The sequence below is a fragment of the Pocillopora verrucosa genome, chromosome 1 (genome assembly GCF_036669915.1).
Source record: "Pocillopora verrucosa isolate sample1 chromosome 1, ASM3666991v2, whole genome shotgun sequence".
NCBI classification, from domain to species: Eukaryota; Metazoa; Cnidaria; class Anthozoa; order Scleractinia; family Pocilloporidae; genus Pocillopora; species Pocillopora verrucosa.
In genome coordinates, this window is record NC_089312.1 from 31941255 (window position 1) to 31966118 (window position 24864).

The 24864-nt window shown below is 37.0% G+C and overlaps 2 protein-coding genes across 4 annotated transcripts in view; both read right to left on the bottom strand.

Annotated features, from left to right (window-relative positions):
• LOC131775998 (uncharacterized) overlaps positions 1 to 1663 on the bottom strand; it is a 14359-nt gene extending 12696 nt beyond the window's left edge. Inside the window, exon 1 of the mRNA XM_059092125.2 lies at positions 1623 to 1663. The gene's annotated coding sequence lies outside the window, so the exon portion shown is untranslated. The remainder of the gene's footprint in view (positions 1 to 1622) is intronic.
• Positions 549 to 18973, bottom strand: LOC131776002 (contactin-3-like). Of its 3 annotated transcripts, XM_066159864.1 has the most exons (8): positions 18832 to 18973; positions 18623 to 18743; positions 5590 to 5747; positions 5118 to 5441; positions 4364 to 4651; positions 3431 to 3712; positions 2818 to 2957; positions 549 to 2283 (listed from the first exon to the last, which is right to left on the bottom strand). In XM_066159864.1, the coding sequence occupies exons 3-8, from the start codon at positions 5705 to 5707 to the stop codon at positions 2185 to 2187; spliced, it is 1251 nt and encodes a 416-aa protein (XP_066015961.1). In that variant the 5' UTR covers positions 5708 to 5747; positions 18623 to 18743; positions 18832 to 18973; the 3' UTR covers positions 549 to 2184. The 3 variants fall into 3 exon arrangements, with proteins under 3 accessions (XP_066015961.1, XP_058948112.2, XP_066015963.1); XM_059092129.2 differs by lacking the exons at positions 18623 to 18743; positions 18832 to 18973 and adding an exon at positions 9470 to 9606; XM_066159866.1 differs by lacking the exons at positions 18623 to 18743; positions 18832 to 18973 and adding an exon at positions 7168 to 7317.
• Between the last annotated feature and the right edge of the window lie 5891 nt (positions 18974 to 24864).

Here is a 24864-nt window from a genome sequence, read left to right on the forward strand (position 1 = left end):
ACCCCTCCGTGCGTTCTAATCACCACCCCTCCGTTAGTAACAACAGTCTGCCTAACACCCCTCCCTGAGTTCTGATAGAATGCATTCCACCCCTTCCTAAGTGCTAATGGTCTGCCTCCCCCCCCCCGATAAAATGGTCCGAAAATAGTCCAAAAAAAGGTCCAAAATATGGTCCAAAAAATGGTCCATAAAATAGTCCAAACAAAGAGTCCAGTAGTCCTGTGGTCCAAGTTACCCTATGCTCATTAACCATAACGCTTGCATTCAAATGCTTTATGAAAGTTAATGATAGTCGACAAAATCACTCCATGAGATTTCGTTACTGTACACAAATATGGCGCGCTCTGAGGTTAGAAAAAAAATATGGCTCACTAACATCCGCTCGTTCAAACGGCTGAGACTATCATCATCTATCTCGCCTTTTTTAACAGGGCTTAAGAGACTTTTTACGGTGGCCATCTACATTATCAACTCGATTAATAAAACCAAATTATATTGTCATACATCCCCACCGACGCAGCACCACAGGTTCCTTGGAATTTTACCACCTTTATTCAACTAAGCTCAAGCAGACCTGCGAGCCAGCAAATTTAATTGAACCTTAAATCGACTTAAGTTACATTAGCTTAGGTTTTATCATTTTAGAATAGCTTCCAAATCCTTTTAACCACCTTAACTGAATTTCAGACTTGAAAAAATTTTTTGAACTTCGGAAAATAATGGAAAGAAACTGTCTGATTAGAAGTAAATAAATTTTCTAACGTCAGACATCCAAGAACATCATAGAAAGACTCAAATCTGACGTAGGACCAACAGACAAGGTATTCTTAAGCTACTCGAATGACATCTCTTTCCTCGATTCATATCCCTTATTTTCGTCGGTGAAAATCTTCCCGGAGCCTACTTAATGTTGTGAAGTTATTTGTCTAGGGACCAGATTGAGCCCTCACGTTACGTTTCCTTATTAGAGTGTTACGCCCAATTATCACCTCATATTCGGCGTGCCTTCGTAAAATAAGTGCTAAACACTAATGAAGGTACTTATTTATCCACGAAAAATTACAGTCTAGCTGACGTGGTCGTGTCTTAGTCAAGTCTAAGAGGTAAAAAGTAATAGAAAATTACCGTCGGGATTGAAACTACAAATACATGATTAAAACAAGAAATTGATGATTGAATCTATCTACATCCAATACTAATAATACCCACATTTAAATACTAAATAATATACATGAAAAAATTACTCAGTTCTGATTGGTTAAGATAAATGCAGTTTTCAGGTAATTCAATGCAGAAGAGGGTTAATTCAGTGCAAAGAAAGTAACAAACCAATAATCAGAGATACTCACTGATAGCTAATAAAATGCGAGCCTTGGATGACGCAACATTTAGCTACGTTGATAATTTACGAGCGAAACAATGGTCGGCGTTTTAAGTAGATTTTCTTTCGCCACTGCTGAAAAACAGCGTTAACAACGAAAACACTACAAAAAGCACTGCTTTTTGGTTGTCGGTTTGGAAAAAGTGGTGTTTAGAGAAGGGAATTGCCAAGGAAATCAAAATTACGAGCCGATCCAGCTCGAGTGATTCTACGCCAAAATTTAAAAAAAACATGATTAAACCTTGCAAACGACGATTCCATTCCATCGAAAGTGATTCGGACACAGACTGAATAATTCCTTGGACTGTTTAGCCGGATCTTGAACATTTTTGCGCCTTATAGATGTGAAAATATCATTGTATGTTACTGTTTTGATCGTGCACGGCTGTTTTGACCGAATGCACAGGCTTGAATAACTATTCTTACACTTGATGCGCGCGCTCTGCTTCTGCATAATTATGATAAGCTATCTCGTATTTTTTCATGTATATTATTAATACGTAATCACATGACTTTTCTCGTGAAGTTTGGAATAAATAAGCAAATGTTAATTTTTTCAAAGACCACAAATTGCACTCGCCCTAGGGGCTCATGCAATTTTGTTAGTCCTTGAAAATATTTACTCGTGTTTATTTATTCAAAATTGCACTCGAAATCATTTGATTACCTACACTAGTTAAAATACTAATACTGTGGCCAGTGTGCATCTTCTATAATTCGTTCCATCAAAGTTCCATGTCACCCAAACGATTCCCCACTGCACACAGCCGGAGCTTTTCGTCGACCCTTTCCGCGTTCTTTGCTCAGAGCGACAAGAGCTCTTCAGCATCCTGCGCAATTACGACTGTTGGGTATCTGCCATTGTTCATATGGACCCTAACGACGTTTCGCTGTCCCTCCGACTGACGTTTATCAAATGAGAAAAGACAAATTACCGATAAGGAACTTCAGAACAGTGTTAATGTATCGTTTTTCAGTGCCTTGGGATTTTTTTAGTTCTTATAGGAATGCTCAACAAAAGGAAATATATTTCCAGTAAAATCGTTGCTTCCAAACCCAAATTGAAAATCATTACAGTTTAATTCCAAAAGCGTTCGTTTCCACCTGTCCATTCAAGAATTGGAACGTTTTAAAAACAATTGGGTTTCAATTTCACTTTGAGGCCAGTGAAATTGGCCGTTTCATTCGCGTTTCCGAGTTTTTTAGTGTAGATGACGGGCAAAAGTGAGTCAAAACGAATACTTTGTCGAACTAAAACGCACTATGGATGCATCGTTAAAGAATTGAAGATAATGGAACCTGGACGCGAAGATTTTATTTTTTACGCTTGGAAATTTTTGCTACATTCATGTTTCCTAGATGAAAAAGAATAAGTAAACGTGAACGGAAAAACAAACAACTACACACAAAAAACCCTAAAAACCACAAATATTCACCTTTTTGCCACCTTTAAATCGCTTGTACCACAAAAGCCCCAAAATACTATTGATAAGCAAGGTTGCCACCACACAAGATGCAGCGATTGCAATCGCAATCTGAGTAGTTGAGCTTTCTTGTAGTCTTGTTTCTGTAATTTCTGTGAGATAAGATGAAAAATCAAACTAAAACTGAAAAGACTTTGATGGCTGACATCTTTCGTCGTACTGATTAAAAAAGGACCGTACGTAGTCCAATTAGGTTTGTGATCATACGAGTGACTAACCAAATTGGACGACCGTGAAATGCAAGTCCGATTTGCCAATCACGATTATGATTACTGGCCGCACTGGATGAGATGACATCGTGTTATCAATATCACTTTGATAGTCAATTACAACGTGCATGCGTAAAGAATATCGAGGCAAGGTGATCACAAGAATGTATTTAGGTCTTGCTGACTCAGTCCCACCGTGTGAGCTGTAGGGAAAGAAGTTTGAAAATGTTAACTGACAGTGTTTTGAACGGGAGTTTAAACGTTTTATTACACGCCCTGTATTTAAATTTTAGCGAGATCAATAAATATTTTTCGAAAGGAATATTCAAACTGTTCCTATAATTTCAAGAACTTGCCTTCCTTTGCGTGTAAAGAGGCCAATTTTGACTTTCCCTTTCCAGATGTTCGGCATTGATATGTGCCTCCATCTTCGTTCGTGCTCTCGTTGATAAGCTTTATGCTTAGTATGCTATGGCATTTTGTGGCATCTGAAGTTGCAATGAACTTTACCATTGAATTAGTTTTTGAAACATTTGAATCATTGCTCTTGTTTGGCTTAAAATGACAAGTGGCAGTGAGGCTGAAAATTCCGTTGGAATCAACTGAATTACTTTGGGTTTTTGGGTCTTCCCGCTTTTCTGTAATTGAAACGAAAAAAATCACTATTAAAAGGTGAGAAGAAATGGATGCTATGTTCAGAAAGCATCTGTAATAGTAGGGCAAGCGGAGCAAATGTGACGCTCTCTCCATTCGCGTTGACTCAAGAGGCATAACCTTAGTAGTAATCATAGTAGCCAGAGTAACCACAAAACATGTTTATTCTGGTGAAGCGACACTACGAGGGAAACTCAATAGAAAGGAGTAGTGTTGTAAAAAGTGGGAAATCCGAAACGTACGTGGGTTCAAAAGAATGATTTTACCGAAAAGGCAGAAAAAGGTAAACTGAATAGAAAATGAAAATCAGCGCACGGTCTTAGTATTTAGCTGTAAATTATTTCGATAACATTCCTTTTCGCGGTCAAACTTCTCGTCTCCGACACAAAAACTCCTTAGCCGATGAAGCTGCTTAAAGAGTAAGTCGCTTACTCCAGATCAGATATTAAAAGTGGTGTCTAATCTATGTCATAATAAGCGCAAGTAAAGTCGGAAAGTTGCTTAGCTAGGGGAGAGGATTTCCCAGCAGGGTTAAACTGACCTACTTAGGACCTAATATCTCGTACAGGACGCTCTACTGTTGGTAAATAGTTCAAAGTTGTGAGGAGTCGTAAATGGAAAGTTTTTCTTCTCACCTTTCAGGCTTAAGAAGGCCGATAATGATACCTTTTTTCCAACGCTGTTAATTGCCACGCATTTATATCCGCCAAAATCTTCCTTCTTCACTTTCGTTATGGAGAGCTCACTGTGGATGCTTTTCTTATCCTTTGTACTTGAGTTGGATTGCAAGGTATGAAAATCATCGTTCTTGATCCAGGAGATGCTTGGCTTTGGAAGACCAGTAGCATTGCAATCGAAAGTGACATTGGAATCTATGTAAACACTTTGATTCCTTGGAACCTCCAAAAAAACTGGTGCAGAACCTGGAGGAAAAGTGTGCACTTGTATAAATACAATCAACTCCCTCGTTAGAGGACACCCTCGGGAATTGGAAAAAGTGCCCGCTAATAGAATTTTCTGCCTCCGACAGCTTGCTTTCCCGCGGACGAAGCGTAAACAAAAATATCACATTTTCAATTTCAAAAGTGTCTGCGTCCGTCTACGAGAAACTGGGAGGCCAAAAAAGGAATTAGAAAAAGTGTCCGTAAGTAGAAACATCCGCTAATAAGAGTGGCCGATGGCGGGAAGTTGACTGTTTACACTTTTTTTCATCGAGATGTAAGGTTCATTGTGATTTGAGAGAGACCCAATGCACAATACTCACCTTTCTCAAACAACAGCGTAGGGTGTTTACTGTCACGCATTATTTAAGTAAAAAAAACAAACAAATAAACAAAGAAGGAACTAAAAAAGACAAATTAATAAACTAGTTATGATGAAAATACTTACCTATTGCAAATGATTGCCTTGTGCAGTGTTTATTATAACCATTGCCCGCTTGGCAAATATAGTGGCCAAATTCGTCTTCTGTCAGATTTTTAAACACCAATGGACAGCTGAATTTTCGTTTATATGCAAATATGTTTGAAGGCTGCTGGCATTTTGCTCCAACTTCTGTGCCATTTGGGTTGTACCACTGAATATACTTGACCCATCTATCCAAATAACCTCTATCTATAACTCTCGGCTCTGCTTTACAAGTCAGAGTTATGGAGGCACCAACGGCTAAACTGACATTTTCTGGACTTGAAGAGATGTCGACAACGGGTCTTACTGTACAAGAGAGAAAACTAGTTGGTTAAAAAAATATTAATAAAATTTGGTTCTCTATCTCTATTCCAACCGAGGAGGACAAAGATGAGAAAAAAAAAGTTGAAAAGGATAGGCCGTACTCTTCGTACCATGGGGTTTCACTACTTACTTCTGATTTTAGAATTGCACGTTTCGCTGCTGACAAACGGAGGATTCCATAAATTGCCAGCAAGAGTCAATACCAACATCCACTTTGTTGCTTCTCCCAGCCAAAAGTCACTCATCATCGTGAACTGTTGAGAAATGTCTCGAGGTGTATCCGGAGGCCTGCAAATGGGATTGTCAATTGGAAAAAAGATATGAAATATTCACAAGGAGCAGGATTAGTTTAACAGGGTAGGAACAGCCACCTAAATAAAATGCTTTTCTAAATACATTTAAAAGTTTTTTTTTTGACAGGACCTTACATAGAAATAAGGAAAATAACTCCTTTAAATTGTTCAATTGTTGAGATGAGGGCGAACAGGTAGGGGACGAACAAAAAATTTGACGAAACCCATTATTGTGGGGTGTCTATTTACTACGATGAGTTTTAACTCATTAATATGGTCTATCATAAAAATTTCTCTTTTTTCGTTAATTTCTATAATTTTCTGTGGTGCCACTTTGTCTTTTTTTTAAATTGACTGCACCAGATTCCAATAAAATCTCAACCTCCCTTGGTTTACCAGTTGCCTGATAGTTAACAAGTGTTTAGTCAAATGAATTCCACCATATCGGAGAACATGCAAAGGTTCTAGTTTGGAAATAATTGCCAACAACAGTTCCACGCATTCTTCGTGTTTCTATGATATTATTTCTACAAACTCTCTCTCTTTCTTTCCCTTTAATTCTCGTATTCTACAAACTCTCTATCTCTTTTCCCTTTTATTCTCATATTCTAAAATACAGTGCCTCTCTGTGGCAACTTTCTGATTGTTTTCAATTTCGATTTGTTCCGAAAAACTGAGGAAAAGACGCAGACACTGCCGTGATGTCGCTGCTTCAGATATCACCTAGTATCATTATTGATTCTTTCATTCTTCACTAATTTTAAAGGTTTAAGAGTGAATGTCCCTAAAAATCAAAGAAAAATGAAAAAATCGCGGACATGGTCAAAAAATCGTTTCGTCCCATTTTTTGTTTACAGGTAGCTATAGGTACTACTTAAAGTGAAGTGAAGCTAGTTTGTGTAAATATTCATTTTAACGGAAATAAACCGTTACTAATTGCGTGGTCAAAAATGAGTGCATGCGAGCTCTAAATTATGCAGTTTTCAGGCGGTCCTTGCATGAACTAAAATGCAACAGCAGGACATCTCTAGCTATAAATATATACATGTGGTCTTCCATTACCAAGATATAGTGATATTTTTGGTATCGTGTCCTTCCTGACGGAACCACGGGTTAATTACCAGTGGACGTGTTCGTCATTTTTAATTCATGCCAAACCCGGCCTAATGTAGTGTGGCAAAAATGCATGTGGTGGTCTCTCAAAATCTCCAGCAATGCAATCAATCTTCAAATACATCGTTTCATTTTTCTAGTATCTTCTGCTGTTTTGATATACCAACCAACCAAACTTCGCTAAAATTGTAAATGGCGCCATATTGAAATGAATAAAATCAACATTGCTATGACACAAGCAAAGCATTGTTTGAGTCGCAGCCGCACCTAGCTTTTTATGTTTGACATCAATAGTTCCTTACCTTAGAAATATTTTATAGGCCCTTGCTATTCCGCTTGGAAGATATTTTCGAAATACTGTCCTTTGCAATTTGGTGTAAAGGGGGCCGACCGGCTAACTCAATGAAGCCATTGAGCCGGAATGAGTTAAATAAAGTTCCTCCTTGTCGTCATTTTCTACAGCGTGTCGCAGCCCAGTTACGTTTAGTCTACTTTGATCCTAATTTTGATTTCTTCGACGTCCCACACAAAAAGGGTCCCGTACAAAACGGCAGGTAACGCTAGGGATTTGCTGGATTTTAATTTTTCATAGGTTCCTGTCACTCTGCGTGACATATGATAATCTGTCACGTAACGAGATCAACAAACAATTCATTTTGCATCACATATAAAAATCTAAACAAATAGATTGCCATCATGAACGAAAACGATACAACAAAGAAATAGACTTTACAAAATTTCACAAATATAAACCGTACAGTGAAAACCTTATGGAACGCAAATAACGATACAATTTTCCCAATTTTTTGCTAGCATGACAAGTGCCCGAAACGTGCATAATTTCAGGGTCGCGCTTGGTGAAATTTGAGCTATTTACCCCCGGAAATGTTAAAACAAATTATTACCTTTAAAGTGCATATTTCAAAAATCTAAACCCATTTCCGTTTGTTCACTAGATAAGGCTACCCACAGGCAAAAAATGAACCAAATCGATTTTTGACATTTACTCTTAAGATGTTGGTTAAATTGTAAAATAAATGGCCGCTAGAGAAAAAATCTTATCAATTTTGACTAACTGCGTATCCAAGGAATTTAAAAGAAAGAAATAGTTTCTTTCAGCATTTCTTGATATAGAGTATATCCTCTTCCATCTTCCTTGGATCTTTATTTTAATCATAGTGTATTCAAAAAATGAGAGAAATGTCGGAAATTTGAGGTGGACGTGATGGTTATGGTAACACTTGTAAAGATATGTTTTTAGAAATTTCTAGTATGCACAGTCATGCTGACATACAAGAGATACAATAAGAGTATGTTAACTTTAAAATAAAAAAAAAATTAAAAAAAGATAAAAAATCTAACTTTGGTGACGGCTTTGGTACAGTAAAATCTATCTCGACACTGAACTGATGCAACATAGCCTTAAATTAGAAAAAGAAATTCAAAACAATTGGCCGTCGTCCTTCACGTTCCCCAGATAACGCAAAGTTTGATCATTTCAAGTTGTTACAAGGGACGCAAAGAAATTTACAAAGGTTTATGCACGCGCGCTCATCAAACCTCTTGTTTAGTGACGTTCCCATTGCCGTTTCCGTTGTGGTTTCCTTAAACTCCCAGTTTTTCAACTCTTACTGACCCACAACGGTAATGATAGGTGTCACGGAATATTGATTTTGGCGAAACCGGGGCCTAGAAAATCAAGTCCATCATAGGCATTTGCTCCATGTTTATTTGAATCAAATAAACCTCAAATTTGCACTTTTTCTGAAATGCACTTGAATTTCGGTGCCAAATTATTTTCTCTCCCCCGTTGATGAAGGTTGTGGTCTTGGCCAAGCATTTGAATGAGTTATTTGGTACTTTTTAATCGTACATTTTGCGGAATACAATTCAAAATGCTTTAATGACGAATTTCAATAAATAGAACTAACAGAGAGGTTTCTATAACATTTCTTAGTCTCCAGCATTGTATTAATTGAAACCAGGATTTATATTAGACCGTTCCCTACTTAAAGAGTATGAGATAATTTGCTGGGTACATTTACAACGATGAGATGATTTTTTTTTCGAATGAGAACTCCGCCAACTGTTTATTGGTCATAACTTCCTTCGACTTTCATTTTTAATTTTTCTTTAAAGAATATGAGTTGGCAGGAAATGATATGTGGCTCTTTTCAGTTAAAAAAAAAACTAACCCTTTGATAGATTAAATCGTGGAAATTGCAAATTTACAACCGTCAGAATTTATTGGCAGTCCACATTTTTTACATTATGCGTTGTAGCTCGATGTTATCAAATTTTCAGCTTCCATTTTCGAAATTCAAGTTCAGGAATCGATAAATTAAATCTAGTTCGGTTGGTGATGACATAAAATGAGGAATAAGTGATTTTCATGCGGTTAAGAGCTGATTGTGTATAATTCTACAACTTTTAATTTACAATTTAAATTTAGGAGTTTTAAGTTCTTTTTCATCTTTTACATTTAAGATTTGAATAACTTTTATTTCCTGCGATATCCAGCAATACGATATAAATCGCAACCATCATAAGCAGTACTTCCCTCCTAAATAAGTTATCAAAACAAAGAGTGAGATGAAACCTTACTTTGGTGATGACTCGCTCCAAGAATACAGGGACTGATAAGTCAGACGGTTGCTGAATAATAGCGGACGGGCAGAGGGACTAGCCGAATCGATAACTTAAACCTTTCCACTCCCAGAAGTGATTAAAATGAAACTACGATCTTGATCTAGCACCAAGTTCTTATAACTAATTATTCTGGCCGGAAATGGCCAGAATAACTAGGATGACTGGCAGTTTTCCACTGGCGTAAAGCAACGAGATTGAGTTTTGGCTTCGAATGTATTCAGGCTTGAAGTGCTGGGCCGTGCATAACGATAACCAAGCTTGTTACAGTTTACACTTACCTTGCGAGAAAACTTAATGAAAAGCAATAACCGTGGGAACATTTAAAGTTTAATGACTGATTGATTTGATTCGATTCATTAATTCAATTATCTTATGCAAACATTGGCGATGGGCTTGATCAGTAGATTTCTTTAGCGGACGAAAAAACCATACTTTTCTGAAAAAAGAAATTGTGAAAGTCACTACCACATAGCTAAAAAACTTAAAAGTTTCCATCTGGAATCCAATGCTGCTCACAAATGTAATGCCTAATTTTAAGGTAAAGCGCCTTAGGAGAAAGAATCCACAAGCAGTCATGCGCAAAAATACCAGCTAAAAATATATATTACATTCTTCAATCTACTTCTTTCTCGGCGATACCGTGATGACTGCTTAAGATACTTGTTGTTTTTTAGACGTGATTTTTGACTATCACCATGCTGATACAATTTGGATATTTTGATCACGATCCCGCTTACTTAATGCAGTTAGTACTATTGTGCTATTTCTAAATATTTCTCCCCGAACATAAAGAGAAAGAAAAGTAACATCACAAGATAAATGTGTATTCTGGGGATCATAATTTTCCAACAATTGGAGAAAACTTGGCCCTGGTTAAACCAAAAAAGAATGAATAATATTAAATCAACAAGAAGATAGTAACAAACAGCTATTGTTGACGATGAAATCTTTGAAACCCACAAGTTTACCATCTCCTCAAACGATCGCCGATCTAATCGCAATGATATGTGAAATGTTGGGTTTATCGATCTGTCTCTGACAATCCCATAATACTGAGCTGATTTAAAATTTTGACATTTTTCCGCAAGTTATCAGTTGGCTCGTGTTCCCTAGATTTCACTGCCAGAAGGATTATTTGAGACTGAATATTCCAGACGGTCAATCAAAGGACGTCCTTTAAGGATTAACCAAAGATACACACCCCTGTCTGTCACAGCAAAACGGCCTCCAAAATCACCAGTACCGATTTTTTTTTTTTATCTAAATCTGATTTTAGGACTTAACCCTGTGGAGAAATTTGAAGACAAACTTTATTCCCACGGTCATGACGACTATCAGCAGTGGTACTTACACTAATAGATCGTACGTCTAAGGTGCATTTTTCGTTCGCTATGACATCGGGTGGCTTTGAAAATTCTGGATTTGCGTTTTACCTTACCAGAGAACAAAACTAAATGGGAAGTCTCTCTAACCCGCTGCAATATTCGCTTGGGACAATCTTATGGTGGAATACCAATTTCAATTCGCTGCTTAGCCACGTTAAAAAGTATTTTAACCATGAAATATTGAACGATGTCCGTGCCGGAAAGGTCTCAAAACAAGAACAAAGCTAAACAATAACTAAATGCAGTACTTCGTGCTTTCGTCGAGGCAAAGCGGAATTTTGTGGAACATGTACAATAACAGCAGAGTGTACTTTCTTGTTTATGCTCGAAATGCCTGGTACATTATGCGTAAGAAGCTGTTAAAAACTAAAATTTCCAGCCAACCATGAGAATTTCAATATATAAATATATACATATATAAATTGTTCATCATATTCAGCGCTATTTTTGGTGTCATATGACTGCTTCATTAAAACCGCAAAAGTTAGACATAACTATGAAAAAGGAGGTCCACCTCACAGAGAAATGGCAAGAATGATACTGCAAATTGTCCATTTCTGTACGACTCAACGGTATGACTTATCTGTTCGGTGCGTACATCTGTTAGAGTTTACTACTGAATACCGCTTTCCTAAACTTGTTGTTTTCTTATTATCATCATTGAAATATGCAGTAAAACCTTTGCGAAGTTACTGCGTTGTCCACCTATTCGTTGACCGTCAAGAAATGATTAACGACCATTGGTTCATAATCTATGCAATGCACGCGTATTTAGCTGGAAAACTTGTCACCTTACCACAGTTGAATCGTACTCCCATTTTTTCACCCACTTTAACTTGATAACTTGAAGGCACTTGCAGCGAAAAAAAATTGTACGGAGGTGAAACAAAGTCTTAGGAAATTTTGACAGCAGTTATTGTGTTCTCCCTTTTAAAAAAATTTCATTTAATTTATTCTGTCAACACTTTTTTGATGAGAAAAGAAAAAGTATATATATTTAGTCAGTATTTTCAAATTTCAAAATTTTTGAAAACGGGTATGTATATATATACTTAGCACCACCTTTGCGTGGTGCCGTCGACGTCAATGAACGGAAATTATAAATATGTATATATATATATATATATATATATATATATTTATTTATATACGTAAACACAGAAAAATCTGTCTAATAAATCAAATAACAAACAAAAACGCTCGAGTAAAATAAAAACTGTTTAGCATGATTTGTGATTTAATGATTGGTTCTGAGTCAGAAGGTTAGGAAGAGGAAAAAAGTATAAGAAGCGTCAAAGTAGAACTCCTCGGTAAAAAAAAGAATTCTTGTTGACCAGGTGATTACAGTTACTCGAGAAGAAAATTTCAACCTACTTTAAAGACGACCTGCAGGACTAACTTCAGAAAGACAGAGGTTGCCAATGGATAGGTCGGCTGATTCTCTCTAATCGCTTTGATGGTAGTGAGGAAGACGCTACCAACTACAACTCCTTTTATGTATATGTCAAATCCCATAAGTCCTCGTTGAAAAAATGCTCAATCTAATTTTAACCGTCTCCTGACGAATACATCCAATTTCTTTTGCAATCTCGAGTTTACAATTAGCGGAAAACTTACGTACTTTTGATAATTTTAATCAATTGTTTGGTTTAAAATCGGTAGCAATTTTGCATGCCTTAAAATGATACAGATGCTGTAATTTGGCCTTTTTTCCTAAGTCCATGCAATGTAAGTTACATTTCGAATGTTTGGAAAGGGTAAACCGGCCATGACTTGATTTGGACAATTTTAGCCATCCTCATAGGAGAAGGTTAATCTTGCCATTATATTTTTGGCATCAGATCATATGCTTGGGTAAGCAAGTTCTAAGTATATAACATTCTGAAAGAAACATTTAATCATGATCAAAATTGGAAAGTTGAACTATCGACATTGTTGACAGGTGAACGAAGACGATGAAAAACAGCTCTAAAAAAGGACTGTCGCAGGGTGGAAAAAAAGACCATTCAACTCAGCTTTATGACAAAGCGCTTTCCAGAATTGAGGCCGAGTTCATATCTGTTCTCGCTAAGGATCGAATATTGGAATTGAGAGACAGAGGAAATTGGTTTAGTTTGGATTATCTTAAACTGATCAACCTAATTGCATCCTTCAGACAAAGATATCAAATTTTGCGGAAATCTGGCTGGAGTTTTAAATTAGCGGAAAAATTAAGCCGGCGACACACACAGGTGACCTTTCTTCATAATTACTGTTAGAGAAAATCTTGCTCGTTGAGAGTTATTTTGGCCTAGGGGGCTTTTTGGATAAGTTTCAATCAAATACAAAAGAATGCGTGTGATGATCAATGTGATGATCAATGAAAAGGATACTAAGTACTCAAGTTCTCATTAACTTCGGAAGGCTTTAATGTGATTTAAATTTTGGACGGTTCTATGTTCTTCTAAAATTCTCTTCATTTCTCTCCTTGCGAAGTAGTAAAAATTGAATTTGAGAGAGAAACGGAAAAAACAGATCGCTGTGGCGATTTAATAAGAAGCGGCAGCGGGAATATTTAGACCAGGAATGGTTTCGCACAGTATAGCTTGATAAAAACTGGCACTTTTTACCTTAGCATGTAATGGGGTGCCAAACAGACAACATTCAGTTTTGACGTTGTGTGAAAATGAAAAAAAAAACAATAAGTAAACGAATCAAAATAATATGGAAAAAAAAAGTTCGTCGGCGTGATCTCGTTCGAACTTCTTTGTGAGGACAATAGAATTCGCATATTCGCTTCGTTTGCCTATATTTCACTCAGCTTAGCATGGTTTTCACCGTGCTCGCCCGGAGAACAACAATCTTAGAAAATTCCTTAAAAAAATGATCCCTTACCAATTGTGATTGGAAGGACTCACTTGAAATCGCTTTCAGTAACTGACTAAATGACTCCGTTTTTACACATCGACTTTCGTGTTGGTACTGGTATGTACCAGACGCTGCTACTTTAATTCTCGCGCCACCAAATACGAGTCGATTTTTTATCAGACTTAAACTATAACCCTAGTAGTAGCTGCGGTAAATCAAATCCTTTTGGCTCTCAGAGTTGACCCCCTAAAGGGATATCATGGTGAAAAATTGTCGAAAATGATAAAGAAGTGAATACGACTTTTTACGATCATTCGAGCTTGCCTATTCCCTAAGGAAACGACTATCTGCTGATTATGTAGTGAACGCCTGATCGAAAGAATAGAGAGAAGTGAAACTAACATATATCCAAAATCATCACTGAAACTACCTTGTTGCGAACTTGCTTTTAATTGATTCTGATTTACATGTCTCGAGAAAAAGTTCGAATTCGTTATTACCGATTGCATTTAAAAAGAAACAAGCTCTCGCTCATCAATCAACACCCAGCCGGACAATGGCGTTGAGTCATGTGGTTAATTGATTTTTTCTTGAGGTGTATAAACTCTTCATTGCGCAAAGTGACATGCTAGATAAGCCGGACTGCAAAAGGCACTTGAACGGCCTGTGCAACTCCTGCCATTCGCTAACGATTTTGAATTTCCTGCAGTCAAAGTGAGGGCCCGTTTACATCAAGGAGGGGTAGACCTTCTAGCCGTTGTCGAAATATAGCCCGCGTTTACATACAATCTTACAGCCACGGGATCCTGGGGTTGGGTTTACGATTACTTGGTAAATTGCAACCTCGGCTGATAGGGCAAGCCACCCTGGCGGGTGAAAACGTGATCGAGATAAAATAAGAGATTATATGGAAAGGAGGGTTACACCACCTTACAGGATATCTTTTAATGGATTTCCTTTGTGATCTGATTATAAGGGTGTCATTAATTTCCCTACCTGTGTGTTGTTAAGGTTTGGCAAAGTTAAGCCAGATGAGATTGTGTCACAAAAGGGAATATTTTCTTTTGTGAGCTATTTTCTATATTTTCAAGTAACCAGCTTTTAACTCCCGTAGAAAATAACTCCAGAGATACGTTTCTCAAAACTTTCATCATAGTATCCTCTATTATTTAAGCGTATTTGGAAACTCTGTCTTATTAAACGTGGAGCGCTTCTCCTTTTACGAATCTTAAATTTACGCCTGGTGAATGACACGATAAAAGGCTCGGGAGTTATTAAGGTCTCTGTCTCTTTGTAATGTGTTAGCACGTCAAGTGTCAGCACGTCTTTGGTTCTGACAAAGGGCAAACGCGCCTCGTAATATTTTTAGCTTATTCAACTTTAAATGCCGATATCTAGACAACCAATCAGAAAATCGAAAAAGCATTACACTCTTTGGTTGATGGATGGCTTGTGAATAAGACTAGGAAGCCCTTGTGCTGTTGCTGTGGCATCCGATACCCGATAAATACAACAGAAGAACCCTCGGTCGTTTCACGCCTTGCCGGCCCCTAACACTTCCTAAAATGAAAACCCGCCTAAACTATATTTCTATCATAACCTGATTTATTAGGCTTTCTTCCAATATATAGTTTGCTAGGATTTTAGAGAAACTAGCGCGCGTACGATTTTTTTTCTGAAGGTTACCTGCGAAAGTGGAAAGTAATCTTAATACAGTGATAGAATGACCCAAATATGAAGATAATTATGTATTGTGGCAACGAAGCTACTCAAGCCACGAAACCAAAATGGTTGTTGATCATTAGGAGCGTAATAGCAGTTCGAGTAAGAGGAAAGGTTGATACGCATACAGTGTGCATTTGGCAACGCTTTGAGTTAACTATGTTGGCATGCACTTAACATGAAACAGAAAAATGTACAATCGATTCTAAATTAACATATACTATCGATTCTTAATTTGACATTGTCTTTCATATGCGAAGGATGATATCGTTGTTAAACAGTGCTCCTCCACGGTGAAAATTAGAAAATTTATTCGATAACTAAAGGTACAATAGAAGATATATAGTATAAAATTACTTTAGCGACTACCAGCAGAAAATACTTCAGTGATTCAGTAATCGTACTGATAGTGGGAGGTTCATTAGCTTTCAATTTTTTTCTACTCCTTTTTTTTTTTTTAAGCAAAACCCACGTGATTTCAGCTAATCCAATCAAAGCGTTAGGGAATCAAAGGCGAAATTTATTCCTGCTATTAAATTCCCTGTAAGAAAGTATTTTATGTTTGTTTAGCACAGTGTGTGAGACGGCGGTATTCTCCCATCCTTCCCGTTGATAGGGAGCTATATCCGTGGCCCACCTTTCTCACCTTGCACAAATAATTTTCAATTTTTTCACAATTTCGCCTGTTCCTGTTCGTGTGTCCGGCCAAGCCTTTATGGTCATTGGCCCCCCGTATAGCCGCTAATTATGGCTTATATATGCATACAGTTAGTAGAAAGTTACTCAGGATACCTAAAAAGTGAGGTATTTGAATTGATTTCAAATAGAATTGATGAATATAACTTTCATTTAACAAATAGAGAACTTGACTGTGCTCTGTTTAGTGGAAAGCATGCATGAAGCGGTTTCAACGCGAACAAAGTGTAGAGAGAAACACGAGACGTAGGCACCTTCATGATTGCTATGAATTTTAACGGTTATGCCAGTTTGCCAATATTTTTCGTCATTCCTGTTTTGTTCTGTTTTTTTGTTTGTTTTTTTTGTTTTTGTTCTTTTGTTTTGTTTTGTTTTGTTTCTTAACACGAAACTGTATATACTTTACGAGTGTTCAATGTGTTTGATTTTTATTATCGTACGTAAGCTTGCAATCTAACTGAGCGTGAAAACCTTTAGAACTCGGACTGTCTATTTCGTTTTCCCTTGGAGGATTTTCGTCTCTGCTCACGTCACAATGACGTAAATTACGGCGCCCGGCATGTTTACAAACCCTTGGTTTTTCGGTTGCTACTTGCGGGCTGGATTGCACCGAAATTGTCCTTTTTGTTTGCGAAAAAAGCTTTAACGCGGTCCCGGAAAAAAGGTCGGACGCAGTATAATTTGGTAGATGGCGTAACAGCTTCAGCTCTGCTCTATGCTTTGCACTCTGATAGAGCACGCTCTTTCGACCAATGACAGAGCGCGCTATATCCGAACTTTTTTATAATCATTACTGTCTGAATTCTCCAAAACAATTTGTATTTTGTAAAACGTCGTAAACAATGAAGTTCTGAGCTCTATTTCAATTAAATCTTGGGTAAGCTATTGGACATTTTCAATGCTACGGATACCAAGGCAATTCAGTGACTGAACGTCGCATTTAACTCCTTTGTGTTTGAATTCTCATTTAACTTCAGCTCTTCGGTGGAAGAACGACAACATTAACAGGCGCCATTGAAGCGAACAAACGGGAATTGTTAGAGGGAAAAAAATCAACCTCGCTCTTCCATTCGCCATCATATTCACATGCAAAGAGGCTGTTGAGAATAGCATATAATACAAGATGTATTTTATACACATAGCCACTTCATGCTCGTCAGTCCGAAGTTCAGAGTTACAACGGTGTTGACTGATAGCCAATTCTAGTGACGTAAAAGAATAATCTAGAAATAACGATTACATTACACTGGTTGCCCAAGGCGAAACAAATCGTCGACGCCACCAGGTGCTGTTTCCGAAATGGGCTCAATTCGACTACTCATAATGATATAAAACAATAATCCGGATAAGAGAAGTCCGCAAGGGGTAACATTGACTGCCGTTTTGATAACCTTAAAAAAAATAGTCTTGAAAACCGATAAACAATTTAACTTATATATAGGGTTATTGATTCAAAGAAGCGGTTTAAAAATAGTACGTCGTCAGTCTATCAACAATGGTTATTCAATATACTCAGGACAATTATTGAACCCACAACCGGGAGAAAGTTACAGGACAAGTTGGTGCTTTTGTTCAAGTATCTTTTAATCCACCCAGACAGACTTAACACCGATAAATTTCCACAACAAACGACAGCACAGTTCCTGGCTTAGCAGTATGGCTCGGATCCCAGAATAGTAGATACAGTCTGCCGACAACAATATATATATATATATATATATATATATATATATATATATATATATATATATAAACCATTACAACTTAGCACACGGGTCCAAACATGCGCTATTCTAAACTAGCCGGAAAGCTTTGCGTGGTAGCTTTCTGGGATGATCAACATATTGATATAGTGCGCTAGAAAATTTAATAGGTCTTAATACCTTGGAAGCACAATATTTAGCATTGAAACCAAATTGTCAGGTCTTTTAAAAACTTTCAAAAACTTAAATTAGTACGATTTTTGAAGGGAATATTTTTATTTGTCCGGTAGATTTATCTAGGTATTTTTTGGCTCGGGCAAAAGGGCAATTCCTCTCACAGCCTAAAAGCAGACGAAGCAATGAATAAATCTCTGTTTTACAGAGATTCATATCATTAACTGCATATCGGGATAAGCGGCATGATTGTTGAATAAACCCACATTTAATAGGAAATTAAATTTTAAATTTTCGCAGATCGAATTCAATACTTTTACAGATAGTTTTTTAGTATAAATCGAGATCTGAAAGTGAATATTCAGTGAAATCCGTCCGAATTGTGGCTAATGAAAACAAGCAAGTTTTTCACCTGCCCATGAGAAAACAAACTGCTCTAGACATGTAATTTATGAATTGACGACAGTTAAATTCACAGGAAGATGAATATTGCTGAGGGTGAAAGTGCCGTAGAACTCGGCTGCTGTGACTGATGTGGCCTTCCCCTTAAAACATGCGTTATCATATACAACTTTACTTACAGCAAATTTACTTTTCCCACTTTGCTTTTCTGTAACCACTTGACTGATCGCCTCTGACCAACTCTTACTTACGTACTCTTTATAACTCTGGTCAACTCTCTCGGAGAAACTCCATTCGACTCTGTAAAGTAAATATTTTAATATTCACTACCGGTAGGCATGAGTAAGCATGTTGGCCAGAATAATGTCTCAAATGAACTTTAACGTACTTAGTGCTTCCGATCAAACAATCACTCTAGGGCCGCACATACCGAATAAGCACGTCCGCTAATGGTGCTGGATAATAACATAATAACAGTCACTATCAGGACACTCTTCGCGATTGCTAAAACCCAAATAAATGGTGTTTTGATTTTGAATCAAATCTGACAACGAACAGATGATAACAGAATTACAAGCAGGTCCAGAGAAAGGATGTTAAAAAGATGTCGATTAAGCGGAATTTGAGCGATATCACTTCCGCTATGTACCCAAAAAAAATTTTTCGATGATTGATCGATTTATTTGCCATAAAATAGTAACAATATTTACAACATTTATATGTGAATATATCCCATTAATTTTCCTGGCGGGGGAGCTCATTTGGAAACCATGGGGCAATGATAATGTGCTACCCCTGTCTAAGATGATAGTTCTTATGCATGGACTACCATTAACGGGACATAATTAAGATAAAAAAGACCAAAACAAAAAAAAGAGCTGAATTACGCAGACACACAAAAAACATCGAGCAAAAACATCAGCGAACTATACGTACTTGAATAAAAAAGGAAAGGAGCCAATCATTTAGTCTAGATTTAAAAAGAGAGATAGAAGGGACATTTTAAATATTGTGTTTAAGAGAGGTGGTCGAACCAAGTGATCATTAGTAACGCTATCCTGTTAATTGTGCAAATACTTCAGAAGTGAACGTGGAAAAAATTATAAGGTTCAGCTGTTATATTGAACGACACTCAACTGTTAGAATCACTTCAGTTCTTTCAATTTCGTGATCAGGTAAGAGGTGATACTAACGTTGTAGCACACTAGTGAAATTCCTTCTGTCAACCACATCTTCTAAAGTTAGTCTTCTTAGTATTTTCATAATCGAACCACCCTCTCCTGTTTGCGTCATCAAAATATCTTAACTAGTTTTCCTTGGCAGTTGTCAAAGCATCAAAATAAGCAGTCATGTCTTTTCCCCGAGAATTATCTGCACAACTAAAGAAAGTGGTTTCCAGAGGTCACAAACTTCTTGAGTTGACTGATAGAACCGAATATTTTATGATTCATCCCGACGTAAAGCTGAAATTAAAGTACACAGGTCTGTCAAGGTCACTTTGACAGGAAAGTGCTAAAAATATGAACCGAAGAGACTACAAAAATGTTATTGCAATGAATCTATACTGTTTTGAAAGAGGTCTGTTTTTTTTTTTTTTGAAGCCGAACATTCGGAAACACAGTCATTTTTGTCTAAGTACGGTATAAAGGATCGAGGAATTTTTCAAGGGGCTGAACACTAATCCTTGTCGAGAAGCGCTCAGTAGATAAGTAACACTACGTCGAGTTATCCAAAGGGTAGCGTGGAGAAAGGTTTTTCTTCTATATATTTTGAGATCAACAACCCCTCAAATCTGGATTCCGAGTGACGCCGGATGCGGTGAACAAACAATTTTAAATAGCTGATTGTCTCCGTCGGTCTTTCAATGGCTAAGGACATTTCGATAGAGTTGTCGGTTAAACCTTGTACATTTAAGACAACAAAAAGGTGCAAAATATGTTTGGAGAGCCTGAAGATCATTGGCATAAATGTCATTCAGTAATATTTTGTCGCGAAAAGGTCATAGTGCATACGCGACCAACGCGGCTTAATCAACAACATCGGTCAAGCAGCCCAAACGCACAATTTGAATATTCAGTCAATCAGCAGTATTTTGATGCCTTTCTGATATTGTTTAGCATCAGAGCTCATTGAATTTTATGGAAAACGCGAAATACTAAAACAAAAAAAAATCTTTTATTAACTTATATGGTGCTTGTGTGAAGCTGTGTTGTCTACACAATAGCATCGCACGAAAATAAATGGTGGGCTACAAACTGAGATAAATTAGGTCTTTGCTGTAGACCGCATCAAACCATACAGAAATAAGTAACTATTATCAAGCTTTTTTTCTACATGTATTGATTCCAACTGTAAATTTACTTATTTTTGTCAATGACCGGAGCTACACTCACAAACTGTACTTTTAAAAGGACGTTTGTTTCAACTCAAAATCATGCATGTATCTGTTTTTAAGTAGCCCTAAACAATTATGGAACAATCCACGAATGAGTTACACACCAGCCTGAGACAGAAAGGAATACTGTCGTGCCTACCAAATATAACATAACTGTGATATCTGTTTTACGTAAATCTTTTTACCATGGGGAGGTATGAAAATAAAACCATTCGTAAATTAGAAAGAAATTGGAGCTCGTACTCAAGTAATAAAGGTTAATTTTCTTCGATATACACTGCCATAATTATCGCTAAATTACGCCTTGTTTCAGAATAGGTCGTCTTCTAAAATAAGTTAAATAAAAGCAAAACAAAAATGATCCCTCTCGGAAGGCAGTCTTTCTACGATTGTATATCTTTTTCTTTTTTTTTGTTTTTTTTTTAAAGTCACCTTCGCTCAGCCAAGAGATCAGTATCTATGCTATCTATCGTAGCTCGTATTATTATCTTTCTTGTTATTTTTGGACCGAATTACCCACATGTACGTTTTAATTGAAATCCACTGGTCAATTCAGTGTTTGCAGGAGCGCTTGCACTAGGAGTACTTCCTAAAAAGTCCCAGTAGATGCGGTTCAAGGGAGTTTCTGTTCCTCTACGCGGATGAACACCGTTGATGTTTGACGTTACCGCCCATTTTTACTATACCATCAGCCTCCTCAGCGTGTGTCAATGCACTTCCCATCACTAGGGCCCCTATCTTAAGTACCAATTCTTCAAAGTTAAACTCTAGTCAGGATACTTTGCGTCATGATGACGAGGTCATCCTCAAATATTGCTTTTAAGTGCGTTAGTTTTGGGGGATGTTCTTACGTATGTTCTTGAGGTTGGGTAACCACTGGAACCCGATTGTGGTGGCGTACAATTACGACATTTTCACCCTTTTCGAAAAATTTCACCCATGGAAGCACCCTTGAATACCGTAAACAGCTCGCCGTAATAAAGCAGGAGGTCTTGTGGGCTCGAGTACTGGACGCTGTTCTGGTTGAATTGTAATGATCCCGCAATCTTCCCCGACCATAAAGTAAATACCCTGACACGAAATTCTATAATTAAATGAACCTTGAATTTAAAGTATTTACCCCCCAAAGCTATAAAGCTCTTCTTTCTGAAAACAAATGTTGATAATTCTCTCATAGGTCAGTATTTTATAGTTGCTAGGCGGCAATTTTTGTCGATTGTCAGTTTTATTATTCGTCCTTTGTCGCTAGTCGGTTAACCTCATGTATACTCTACGTGTGCGGGTAATAAAATCAAAGACGATAAATATCCGGTATTAAGCAATCGTGAGGTCAAAATGGCTGGATATCGGCAGATTTTCTCTAAAGAACAAAGCTACTATCCAGCTATCATGACCGATAATGGTCAATAATGGATTAACAATGAAAAATACTTCAAGAATGACTTGTTTATATTGAGCTCGCTGTGAAAGAAAGCTAGCTGTGATGGCGCGTGCACGTTTTATTTGACAATTTGAAAAATGGAGGGATTTGACAGGTTTACTTTATGTTTTTGACACATTTCGACGAAAGCAAATTCATTTCTTGCTCGAAGACTGACACTAACTTCCCTTGTTTTTTTATTTTTTCCGGAGACAAAACTGTCTCCATGTTTTCATATCACTGCGTTTAAATTTTTATATTTTCCGGTTTTTCTGGGAAATGTTCCAAAAATTTACGGACCACGTAAGTCCGCTCCACGCAATTATTTTTCTTGCGCGGCCCAAGATGGGATTGGGTAGCCAATCACAATGCCCACGGACACTATAATGATAATACGCTGAAAAAAGAGATTGATTTATTTGAAATATTGCTAAGGTTCAGTCGGTATGTAGTATTTTAGTCCCCAATCTCAAACCATGCATACCGGCAACGTAGACAGGTTCGTCATTAGTTACTCCCAGTTCGATTCGAGACCTGTTTTCTTTTTCATTTTTCGCCGAATACAAGCCAAACTTCCAGAAATCTCTGAAACCAGGTTTGCAATCACCGCAGGTGCAATTGAAATCAACAGTCCGGGCCATAGACAGTTTTTTCTCTATTATTTCCTGCAAATGATTAGTTTAGAAAATACCAAAACAAATCGATTTGGCCGAGAGAGGATTGGAACTATCCCTTTTCTTGCTAGCCTTATCGTAAAGGTCATGTTATAGTGCGAAAGGGAAGGGAAAACAGAATTGAACACAAATTTTATTGTTAATTTGCTGATCGCTCCTGATGTCAGTTTTGATGAGCTTGGGCTGTCAAAGTAAAGGAACTGACGATTTTAGTAGGAAGCTACAATAGCAATTACCTTTCCATGTAAACAAACCATAAGGAAGCATGATGTGGATAAATTTAATCTCACCTAGTTAGAATGTAGAATCCGAAATCTAATAAACTTATTAGTAAATGGGAAAAAGCTCAATGTGTATTTCTTGCTTCTTTCATTCTAAATATCACAAATCAATCATGCCACCACTTCAGTGTAATTTTTTTTTTTAAGATGTGTACTTTTTCTTATGGTCATCTATTTTAATACTTATCTTTTACCGGCTGACATCTGAGAAGAATCAAGTCCACACTGGTGATTTGACACATTGTAAGCAATGTATGAAGAACAGTATGGAGAATATACATACTAATGTTACGGTGTAAAGGGTTAAAGGCATCACGTAATCAGTTTTATATATGTAGATTATTGCTTGAATATATAATTGTGGTGAGTGCAACAACCTGGTAAACATCAGTCTATGGTCTTCAACTCTTCCACCTTGGAGGGTGCCTTGTGTTCATAAAAACTGAAGTTAAGTGCCTTTACCAGCTTTTTTGGCTACAAAGATCGACAAAGACAACAGCCACACCAAAAAATATTTTTCATGAAAGACACCTCTATAATGGTAGGTACACACAACTGACATGTTTGAGTGAAGCATGTCAAGCATTAAGGTACGATTGTCAGTTTGCTTTTCATTACTTGCAAACAGCTTATTTCTATCAGCTTTGAGAACTTCTGTATCCTAGCTTTCAAAGAAATGCATTTCCCGTCGACATTTAAACATTAAAGACATAAGCTACCATCAACAGGTTTTTCCATTGTTACATTACATCAGATTCTCATCACATTTTTTTGTTACATTTGAAAGCATAAGAAATTTTTAATCATTACACTATAATGAAATCCCCATTTTTACTGTTTTAGTCCCACTAATGACCAAGACTGAATTTCTCCTTACACTATCAGTGCAATATCAAGCAGACGAGTAATGAGAATAAAGAAAAATATCAATTACGGGATAATTGGTTGATCCAATTCCAAATTCTCCAACCTAACATCACATAAATTGTATGGCGGATAGTAAAGAGAATTCCTAATGAAATCTTGAAAGCTAAAGGGTTATGTAATGATATGTACCAGAAAGACAGCAAATAAATGTAACATACTCCAGTAAAGTGTTCTTATGTGCAATGAAGTTTCAAACTCATTGAAATTAAGTTGACTTCATGATTCAGATTTCAGTTTAAGAAATGTAAAATAAAGAAAAAATAAAGCAGAAGCATATTACCTAGTACATAAGAAAGCTACAATAGGTATCTTTTAAGCAATTATCTACATAATTATGTAAACCAGGTGCAATATACGATCGTAAAAGCAATCATTTTATTGTAACCTTCCTCCTTCAAGGCTTCCTTGTGTATCAAATATATCAAGTTCAGTACCTTCAGAGTCATAAGCCGGGCTTTTGGGACTACAAAATTATAAAATGATCAATGCGTTATCTTAGTCGAAAGTCAAATGTAGTTTCCTAAAATCGTATGGAAAGCTTCACTTGAGCTACATATACGGATTTCTCGTTCTTAATTACTGATGAAATTCCGTGAGTATGACTCAATTAATTAAAAAGAAAATATCCAAGTAGGTTACAGAAATGGTTCACGAATTGTAAACTGATGTGTCATCAAAACCTCCCTAAATTATGGTGCCGATACGAATTTATCGTTCATAATCA